Source organism: Coccinella septempunctata, chromosome 4, assembly GCF_907165205.1.
Source record: "Coccinella septempunctata chromosome 4, icCocSept1.1, whole genome shotgun sequence".
Lineage (NCBI taxonomy): Eukaryota > Metazoa > Arthropoda > Insecta > Coleoptera > Coccinellidae > Coccinella > Coccinella septempunctata.
Genome location: NC_058192.1, coordinates 19,151,521 through 19,163,126, shown reverse-complemented (window position 1 = coordinate 19,163,126; position 11,606 = coordinate 19,151,521). Strand labels below are relative to the sequence as shown.

At 35.9% G+C, this 11,606-nt stretch overlaps 1 protein-coding gene across 1 annotated transcript in view; it reads left to right on the top strand.

Moving 5' to 3' along the window:
- Nucleotides 1-1,425: 1,425 nt before the first annotated feature.
- Nucleotides 1,426-11,606, top strand: part of LOC123312457 (division abnormally delayed protein) — a 353,204-nt gene continuing 343,023 nt past the window's right edge. The window contains exon 1 of the mRNA XM_044896902.1: nt 1,426-1,807. Coding sequence (XP_044752837.1) covers nt 1,609-1,807 — 199 coding nt within the window. The 5' untranslated portion in view covers nt 1,426-1,608. The remainder of the gene's footprint in view (nt 1,808-11,606) is intronic.

Sequence of the window (11,606 nt, the reverse complement as noted above, 5' to 3'; positions counted from 1 at the left end):
CTGCCTAGTATTTGTAAGAGCTGCTTTCTATCTTTCCAGGCCTTTTTTCTTGGAAACAGTTTGGTTGAGACAGTTCAGAGAATAAGGCTAGGTACCTATCGCACAAAACTACTTCGCAACTTTCTACTCTCCATTTAAATTTAAACTGATGTGAAATTTAATTTGAAGAATTTATATTTCGGTACCAAAAAATGCTAATATTTTTGCACGCTGCTTTACTGTTTTCACTTTCCTTTTTTCAGTTCTGATTATTTTTGGTGTATTGTAGTAATTCATTTGAAAATTGAAAATTTCAAAGTGGAATGTTGTACCAAGTGAATCATTTTTTGACAATTTCTTCAATGCTTCAAGAACGTGGCTTTCAGTAGCAAATTTGCATCTTGCTTACGAGAGGTTTTGAAGTTTGAATCGTTTTAAGAGGTGGTAACTCCCAGATGCTGGTAGAATGATGACCTTATGCCGGATGGCAGATTTAGATGCAGGTACAACCTTCATACTGCCATAAGAACAACAAAAGCTACAGTCTTTCTAGGTTGCGTTGTCGGTGCGGCTCCTACATCTATGGCGCCTACGTCTGGATCCGGAGTTATATTTCTTTATTGAATAAACGTAAAATCTTGCCAGGTTCGGAGGTCAAAAACTGCTAGGACCGTACGCTCGAGCCTGTAATCTGTGAGAAGAATCTCCAGGGCTGAGGGCTGTGAGTCTGAGGGCCGCAGGCCTGAGCCTGGTCGAAGGGCGAACCACAAGGGCCGCGAGCCTGGTTGAAGAGCGAACGAAAAAGCGGATCAACAGGTAAAGCTGGATGTACCGTGAAGGTGAATCTACCTATGGGCTCCCTGGTTATCCTTTTAAAATAATCTAGCAGTGCCTGAAACCACCCCCTCTTTAAGGACTTCAGCATTCACATCTCTAGAATAACCAACTATGTCAGCTTCATATGTGGCTTTTCTAGCTCTTTCAAAGTGAAGGATTTTGATTTGAACGCTTTCTTATTGAAAATTTCTAGCATCAATGCTATAAAATTATCGTAATCTTCTCTAATACGCTTTAATTCTGAGGATTGGGACAAAACATATATGGATGCAGGTGTAATTGAAATTACTACAAATTGTTACTACAATTACTACAGTAAAGAAATGCAAAATCCTTCATCACCATGCAAAAACCCCAACTATAGTCCTCAAAATATACTATTTTGCTTTATACAATTTATTGAATGTTAACCTTTGTTTAGTTTAGGTACATACTATTGATATTTCACTCATCACGACAATACAATCTGGTGTATTTATGGTAGCCTAACATGAAGGCTCAAAACGTTAAGTCGATTCCACGAGTTGAGGATTATCAGTTGCTGCATTCGCTTTTGAAATCAGGTTTTTGGATGCAGAACTTCCAAACGCGGTAGGATGAGAAGCGAAGATTTTCTGACAGTCAAGTCTGCGCGATCGCGTGTAGCTGAGGTACTGGTAAAACGAGTTGCAGTGCCGTCCGTCAAACGGGAATCGTGTTTCGTTTTGCGTTCGATTGCATTTTGAACCCCGTCTTTTGCTCGCGGACCAAGGATTTACGCTGAGGAACGGAAAGGTTGCCGAATATTTCGCCATGTCTAGTCGAGTGAATGCCATTTTTTTATCTTATTTTGTTTTGGTGTGTTTTTCTTGTGTTGTGTATGGAAAGAATGTGAATGCTCTGAATCTGACGAAAAGGACGACAAACAATGGATTAGGAGACGAGTCCTGCGAGAACGTCAAGCCGTTTTTCGAAATGAAAAACGTTACGGTCATCCTGGATACTCCTAAAGGTCAGTGGAAAATCCGAATCATCGATACCGGTGCGTGAGAACTGGAAAAGTTTAGATCGAGTGATCTCAGGATGGTTAAAGGCTCGGTTAAAGGATAAATTCCAATTTTTGATAAAATTTGCAAAATTTCACTTCTGATAGATCAAAAGAAGAGTAGATGAACAATATGAACAAAATCCCGGCTTGTTTTGATATATCGGAAGTGAAATTTTGCAAATGTTATCAATAATTGGAATTCATCCCTTAACCATCGTGAGATCACAAACTCGATCTAAATATTTCCGTCTTAGGGCGAAATATTTAAAAAGGACATTTCGAATTGATTATCCTTTCAATGTTCCATCAGTGGATTAAACATCGACGAAACCTGATCCTTCAAAGGCCGAATGATGTTACCTAAAGAGCCCCATTGGAATCGTTAATGTCAGTTTGACGGGTTCATTATCAATCGAAGGATACAAAGGAACATGGTTCGTCGATTTGGTAATCTCACAATCGGAGAATCAGATATAAATAAATGAAGTTTGTAAAGGAAGTCATTTTATATGAAATGGGTGCAAGGGATGAAAAAGAGAGTGAAAAGTGACAAACTGGTTTTGTGATTTTAAAACTCAGTTGTTTTAATTTCATAACATATTTCGTAATAGTGGCAAAGGATTCAAGTAACAGAACGGGTATTATGATAAAGGTACCTCTCCAGGTATGAGATATAAATATCGTATTGTTTTGCATTCGTTTTTTGTAAACAAAATATGTGCATTTTATAGCTTCACATATGCAGCCTCAAGGGAACAGTGGTTTTAATCAGAAAAACCTTGTTGTTTCGTTTACTTAAAAGGGCATATCTATTAATTTTTTCGATGTGATGATGACTAATCAGTGTGTGAGTTTCTAGCCTCCGATCTTTTGTATTTTGATGATTCTTGATTTTTTTCTCCTAATTCTCTAAATTTCCAAAACTACTAGTAGACTTCGGTTCTCGTCCTCAAACTAATGTATTTGGGCTGTTGTGAGCTCGGTTGCGAGGGCTGTTGGAATCTCATCCATAACCTATATAAAGGTAAGAAAAAAGGATTTTTCAAGTTCAAGGGTTAGTTTAAGGGACATTTGTACCTTTTTGAACTCGGCATTCTAAGAAAACCGTATTTTGAATTTCCACCTGAAAAACTCGAAGAAAAACCCCATCTAGGAAATAAGGGATGTATCTCGGGATGTACACTTGACTTTGGAGCAGATTTTTGTATCATTATATCTGGAAAAGTGCCTCCTTCTCTGCCTCTTTTCGGCTCTCCTCCAATTGAACTTGAACCGGGACTTGAACATATAAAAATTCGAGTTCATCAGTGTAAATGGATATTTTCTTTTACTGAAAATGTCGAAAAATTTTTGAAAATGGAGAGTCCGAGGAAGAATATTAAACTCGGTCCTGAACTTTGAAAGACTCAAATATTTTCAATTTATAGTTTTTGTACTTGATAGTGTAAGAGTATCAATGTTTCTCAACTGAAATTATTTCTAGCTCTGGTCATAAAACTGATTTTTCAAAAATCTTCGCCTACCTATATGCCAATAAATAATGAATAATAAAATTATTTGTGCCAGAAAATAGTTTTCCCCAGCCATCGAAAGAATCTCGGAAAGAATGATGAGCTTGTGAGGCTGATTTCTAGTTTCGAAGAAGAAGACAATAATTATACTCATATCATATATATAATCATATTTTGGTTCAAGTTATGTAAAATGCTCGGTAAAATGTCTTCACCGTTTATATTGAATCTACTGAATAAATCAATGAACGACAATGGGTGACCATCATTTTGATGAACTTCACTCAACTCGTTACTCAATAATTTTTAGATTCCCGCAGTGAGTACTTCTTTCATATTTTACTCTCGCTATACTGTTTAATACGTGAGAGGAATAAGTAAGTCTTGAAGTAAGTACTCACATACTCAATTATTTTTTTACTGTTTTCTGTAGCATCCAAACTGAGCGAGACACTGAGGCAATGTTTTTGGTATAAGGAAAGGACAAAAGAAGGGATCCTCACATACGAGCTCAGATATTTTTGAAACAAAATAAAAAACAGCGTTTAGATATGAAAAAAATCATACTCATAAATCAAACGCTATTCAAAAATGAATTGAATGGAATTTTCCAATTTTGTAGATATATATATATATATATATTCTTTTGAAAAAGAGTGTTACAAACTTTTACAATCTGAAAATAACAATGAAGCGGGTGTAAAGAAATGGAACAAGAGACAGATCCTAAAAACCTGTTCCACGTTCCAGATCTCAGTGTAAGCAGAGGAAAAATGTCAACGGGGTACCATACATATCTTCGTATGATACATGAAAAAAAAACAGAGATAAAAACCTCAGAAAAAACTCTCTGTTTGCCCGTATAAGTGTAATGATGATGTATATGTGTAAAGAATAAGCTGAAAATAATTGAAATTGAAGGACATCTTCTTCATATGCCAAAATCCAGAAACTTCCTCCCATTCTTTCTACTATGATGGTTGACGAAGAATAATCTGAAAACAAAAAAAGAGAGAAAAAAACGAGAGGGGTGTATTGCATTTTATATTACTCATTAAATAATTTTGAAATTAGTAACCCAACTCAAAAAAGAATCGGTAACCGAATGAATACCTTCGAAACCACCCTGAAAACGATATATTCTACAACTGTTCACCAAGTGGTCTATAGTTTCTTCTTCTTCTGCACCACACTCACATCTACAGTTTACACACTGAACGAAAACATTTCGGAAAAAACGCACAAAAAAATGTAAACACAAAAGTGGAATAAATTGGTTAGTTACTCGGTTAGTTAGGTGAAGAACTGTGAGTTTGTCTAGGAGTTTGTCTCGGAGTTTGTTGTGAAATGAAAATCTTGCTGAAAACTTAAGTGAGAGATTGTGATTTTTTGTATCGAATTGATGTGACCCGAGATGTGACCCATACTAAATGAAAACCCATAATTATTATTATTATTATTAAAATGATTTTCACTAATCTGAGTCATCCACTTCACCGAGCACTTCACCCAGCTGAAGATGCTACTGTGATAGCGAAACACTTGTGGTGGTTAAATAATTCACTGTCACTGAAAATCATATACATACCTTTTCAGTTTTCCACTTTATGATATTTGTTACTCGTAGCTTGAATCCTGTATGAATCTATTTGATTAAAACTAAGTATATTAAAAACCAGAACCCGGCGAGCCAGAACCTTTTATTTTTTCTTCATAAAACACAGTTTGCACAAAAGACGTAAAGTTGAAATATCCGTTTTACATCAAAGAGAATGCGTAATGAAACATAATATTTAAAATAAGAATTAATTCAGATGCATACCACTCGCTGATATGAATATCAACAATTTTTTCGATACGAATTTTACTAGCCAATTTGCCATCATGAGGACAACGAAAGGAAAAACGTTCCACAGAAGAAGAGTAGATGCTCAGCATGGTTGTGGTCTCATTTGACCTCGTCAGAGCGACACAACTCCTTGTGATATTTTAGGTCATCTGAAGCTGATCATTTCGATTTTAATAGAATAAAGGTAAATTCTTATCATACTTGAACAGAAGTTAAATCTAAAAACTATTTTTTATGTGTGCGAACCGAGGTGCGAACTTATTCATATTCGAAGACATAAAAGTTAGGAAAAACCTCGGGAAAAACTGAAAATTCTGCCGATATTTTTTCACGCCAGTGTAACGCTTACTCTTATTAGGGACCAGCATCTCTTCAAACAACCTGTACACAATTGGTTTATCGCAAGATTCAAACTGCTTCCTATCAGCTATTCTCGCAAAACATAACCTTCGAGGAAGTTCCTCCATGCAATTTGTCCGAATCATCGCTCGACAACAATAGACAAAGGAACGTCCCATCACGGTAGTGGACACCCATCATAATGGATTCATAACACATCGATCGTACACCAATGAAATAACAAAGCAGCTAGCCGATACTTCCACCCTTGATTACCGTTGGATCCCAGTTTGTAATTAGTGACGACTGGCAGTCCTTGGCAAATTCTATCTTTGAAGTCAAACAGAAGTCCGGTTGCTGTAATCCCGAATTGCAGATAGCGATCTTTGTTAATCGTTAGCGTTGAGCGAGCAGATGAGGCTCTGTGTTTTTCGCCAAAAGCTATTAGATTTGGTGTATTGAAGTTTAGCATGAGGGAATCGATGCTGTCCGATTTCCATTTACATATTGGGTCGATCGATAACCAAGGCTATGGATTTTTGGAAAAGAAGGTATTTTATGGCTCAGCTTTATAGCATGTCTCGATGATGGGTCTGGCAAGTGGATTTTGCAATGGTAACCACTTCTTGTGCTTCAGAGGATGCTTCATTGCCTAAAACCGAGCCTAAAACGTAGAAGTGATATTGGGATTTAGGTTGTGTGTTATCGACATTTTTGGTATGGCTTGGAAGAAAATTTCTGTTATTTGTCATGAAGATGAATTTTCAGGGGATATTTTCAACTGAGGTTGAAACACAATGAGACCAAAGAAAATATTTTGGAGAACCAGACAGTCTTTCGAATATTCATTCTCTAATTGTTGATGTATGTGTGCACTGCAATACTACCTACCACTTAGTGTAGTGCCGGTAGTGCGAGGTCTGCATCATTTCCAGTTGTAATTCAGAAATGGTCATTTCTGGTGACTGAACTGAATTTCAAATGACCATTCCTGAAATTAAATCAACTAATCTGAAATAGTGATGTTTATTAATGTTTTCCGAATTGAATTTCTCTTGATGTAATTAAAATGGCAAGAGATATTTCGTTGAAATTTTCGATATACCAATACTATCCTATACAAAAAATTAAGGAGAAATAAAAAGTATACAGACAATATTTTTTAGTTTTATACTTCTACGTCTGTCTGTCAAGTACCTACCTACACAGCTGTCTGATACGAACGCATGAACATCTGATCTTGCTAATGCAAAAATAGTTTTTGAGCTATTATAAACCGAAATTTTTGTTTCCTCAGTCTTCGTTTCCGTTAATTCTCAAGAGTAAACACGTTGTTCCTTTTTCTTGAAATTCTTCTATTTTATCAAGTCTAGTTTTCAAGTGATATGAAGTGTTGACCTAACACTGATTAGGATGTTTGAGTAGCCGCCATATCACTACTCATAATTTTCACTGTGATAGAAATGTGAAATTCGTTTGTTCAGGTTTATATTTTTGTGTATTTCTTACCTGCCCTACTCCAAGGGACACTGAGAGCCAAGGGATTCTCAGACATTAGTGGTTTTTATTATGTGGAGGTAACGAGCTGTACTATGACAACAGGATTCTGTCAATATTCTGATTTATATGAGTTTGTTGAATGGTGTGAAAACACTACAGGGGTATAATTCTGAATAATCTTTTGAAAACGACAAATATATTTTAATATCAAACAATACCTCATATTTTTGAAATAAAAAAGTTTTAGCAGAGGTAGTAGGTAAAATATAGGATGATTATATTGAAATTGAATTTCTTCTTTCTTTCTTTCTCTTTCCGAAATCATATAAAAAACATATATGTATATTATCAATTTCATTATCGATTTCATCTGAAAATTGTTGATTTTTCTACATAAAAATAATCCATCATCATTGGTATACAGGGTGTCCTATAGTAGAAAGCCCATTAGACGTTTAGAAAGAATCGCGATTTTGCGCTGAAAATTTGCATGTTGGGTGGGATTTTAGAGTATTAATTTTCCCCGTAAAATATTTTCAGACGCCTAAGCACCTTCTTTTTTTTATTTCACATGGCACACACAGTACCTATATCATTGCATTGTTAGCTGATTTAATAGCAATTTTAACAGATGGTCTCAACCTCGGTCTTAACTTGGGTTAACGGTTTATGAGTTATTGGGATGAAAAATATGGAGAAAACGGGAGGTCAAATTTTTCTGAATATTTCTGCTGGGGACGTACCTATATAAGGTAAGTCTTCAACTCGTACAAATATTTTAACGGTAGATTCTCGAGGTCAAAAAAACACTTCTTTCCTATACCATTTTTTGCTATTCGGCCCTGAAAAAAGATATAGAGCGAGATATATAGCCACCCCTGGTAAAACAAAATTACCTTCAGAATAGCAAGCCAAATCTGTGACACTACACATCTCTAGATCTTTTATACAGAAATGTATTCAGCGAAAGAACCCAATTCTTTCAAATTTCACAGATACTTTCAAGCGAGTTTTTAATTTTTGAACATCAAATTACTCGAAAACGGCGCATTGTACGAGAAAATATGAAGAATACTTTTACAAAACGTTCAAATGTTCTTTAGATAGCGTCCAACTTAGTTTCAAGAGTTGGGTTCTTTGAATTCTATGAATCTAAGAATGAATTTTTTTTATGGTGTTTTAACAGCCTGTATCCGAGCCTGTATCTTTTAATCCGAGCCGATTCGGATAAAATGGTATAGGAAAAAAGTGTTTCTTCTGACCTCAAGAATCTACTGTTGAAATATTTGTTCGAGTCAAAGACTCACCCTGTATATATCTTCTTGATCGGATTTACAAAAATTACTAGAATCTAGTGAGGACATTCCACGTCACACGTCACAATTATTTCACATATTCGAGAAGTTCACTTAGTTTCAAACTCGGTTTCAAAAGATCAATTTTTTTCTTCCTGAATTTCGAGTCGAATGTTTCACGTGGTGGAATGGAAAACGGTTTCCATAAATATTTTCAAATCCTAATTGGTCGGTAAGTCTCGCAATCATTTGGGCGCGCAACGCCATAGCCCGAAACAATGGACGAACGTCCGCATGCCGCGATCACACGCGGTCTGATTTGGCACGATATGACGTCGGACGTCATCAGCGCCTGATGCCCAACACGGGCGTCGCGGTTTCCCCAGGGAAATTGCCCAGTGTGTGTGTGCGTTTGGATTTATTCATGCGCCCATTTTCTACTCGGAATTGCCGTTTTCGGAAACCGCCCGTGATTCTTCAGCGCTTGGATATTCCATTTTACTATCTCGTTTTATTGTATTTTTTCCCGGACGGGCTATTTCTGGATTAACATGCTATACGTGATGCTAGCACGAAACCTCAAGTCTTCGTGCAAATCTATTCATTAGTGGGTTCTACATTGTATAGTAGGATTCATTGGCTATTTTCATCATTTTCGCTCATTCTTACCCAAAGTTTCGGCTAGCATTCGCCAGCACCCTTCAGGAAATCTCTTCGATAAAAATTGTTAGGAAATCCGTTTAAGGAGTCGAAAATTCAGAATTCGTAAAACAAATTATCTGTCTATGTGTAATCCATTGTAGACACGCTACAAGTTGCAATTTTGAAGCTATCGAACTGAATTTAGTCAGGGTTATGCGGTTTGACGATGTAAAGAAGGCTATTGATTTTGGTGGAAAACTGAAAAACGGTTTTTAAGTAAGTCAGTTTTTTTGAATGAATTGTGGGCAATAATAAATGAAAGTATAATAATTTTGATCAATAATGGCATAAGCTTCGGGATAAGCTGAAAAAATAGAATCTGATATCTCCCTTGGTATTCTTGTTATAATAGTGAAATAATAATGAAGAAAATCCGGGAGAAAATCCAGTGTTTTGTACAGGAGTTATTGAGAATCAGACAAACATCTTGACGTTCATTCTCATTTACTCGAGGAGGCAAAGTACAGGATTTTTAGAATAAAATTATGAATAATGGTAACATTGCAGTTGGCTGAAAATTTCTCTGTGGTGCTTGTGACTGAAGAGTTTCGAATTATTCATCATAGAATTCCAGGATTGGCGCCCACTGCGATGTGAAAATAATTTAGACACAGTATTTATCGAACTGATAAATAACGAGGTAAATAAGGTGCGCTTAAAAAATCGTCGGCTTTTAAATTTTGTAGGTTAATATTTTGTATCTGAACGTGGCGATTAGCTTATATACTAATGTTCTGTGTCTTATACCACAACAGTATTCACTATGGAGAGTAGTGAGAAGGAGAGCGATTTCTATCTTCAAAAACGGGGAAAATAGGAGAGTGCGATCTCTTGGTTGATCGATAAGGGGTGGGGATTTAAGCGTCAATTTGAAATGAACAACCCAACATAGAGGAACAGCCTTTATTTTATTTTACGTTATGTGTCGTCGTAGTTTTTTCTGATGATTTTTCAAATACGTTTCTTCAAAACTATATGAATTTTTCGATGAATTTTTTCTACTTGATATGCTCCTGACGAATTTGTGCAAGAATTTATGCAGGAGCTTATCGTTTATTTCGATTTTTTAATTGATTTTGTTCCAGAGATTGGAAGTTATTCATAATAAATGACGAAATCAATGAAATTCAGAAGAAATCACTGTTCAAAAAAATGATTCCTACATATGTTTCATTGTTTATTGAAAACAGGATATGTTAGTTGGTAATGTAATCTTCAAAATAATATACATCCGCTGTGACGAGTAGAACATAACAAGACAACAAAAGGTAGCAATCTCAGAGTTATCACTTACTTATTAGAGTAGATTCTGTTTCCAATACTCGGCTGAGAACTGTTATAAACGATATATTAGCTGTATTCGGGTTCGACTTTCGGACAGTCCGAGAATGGTTCTAGAACTGCGCAGAGGATTCGATATTAGGGCGCAACAGTTTTGCGCGGTTCTAGAACAATTCTCGTACTGTCCGAAATTCGAACCCGAATACAGCCTATATGTTATGCCGACAAAATAGAATATCCACTTCAGAACAATGTAGTTTTATTCGAGGTTCTATTGGTTAGATATATTTTATTCAGAAGAGTCCTCGGAAGAGTCCATTTCTCACGAGGGATGACAATTTCGATTTCGTTTATAATGAATATATCGTCATTTTTGGTATTGTGAATGTATTGTGACCTATCATATGTGAGTCTATGTACTGAGCCACTGACCGTCGATAATTGGAATTGTGTACTGCTGTTTATGTCCTTAATTTATTCGTACAAATAGTAAACATTATTCTATCAATTCTGAATACTGATTAATATGCTATGAAGTTGAATATTTCTTATTTTCAAATGATTTTCTAGGTTATATTTATATATTCCAGTTCTGTGATTAAACTATAGAAATTGTTGAAGATTTTTTGTGACCAGATATTAAGCTGCGTCTGGACTCTGAAGACTGGGATGTCAATCATTCTTGAATAGACTATAATATATTTTAGGGGACAAATCATATGTGTTCTCAAAGCAGCGATCGTTCTCCCTCTCTCTACTCTCTATACCTATTATGCACAGAGCGAAAACACCTCAGTGATATTAACCTCTGGCAACGACACAAATAGCCTATATCGTCTCTATAGCGTATTTTCTAGAAATTTTCTAGCATATTCATGCAACAATTCGAGAAATTTCCGTCAAATTTGAGAGAAAACCACAACATGTGATAGTAGAAACTGGACGTAACGCTCAAACCGAGCTCAAACACAGAATATCATCCTTCAAAATACCAAAGCCTACTTGACGAGGAAATTTTTTGAATGCAAGTTATGTGAGCGAGTTTAAATATAAACCCGCATAACGAATATATTGAAAAATACTGACGGAGTAATTCGTTTCCTTGCAGCTGATTCGTTTCCAGTTTGGTTGGCCATTTCACGATCGACGGGGGCTGGCAAATTGGGCACAAATTGATTTCGGACGTCATAAAAAAGTCAGGAACACATTTCCACCGCGAAATTGAGATTACCGGAGATTACATACCTCATTTCCAATTATTATTTCCTATAATTAACCATCGTTAT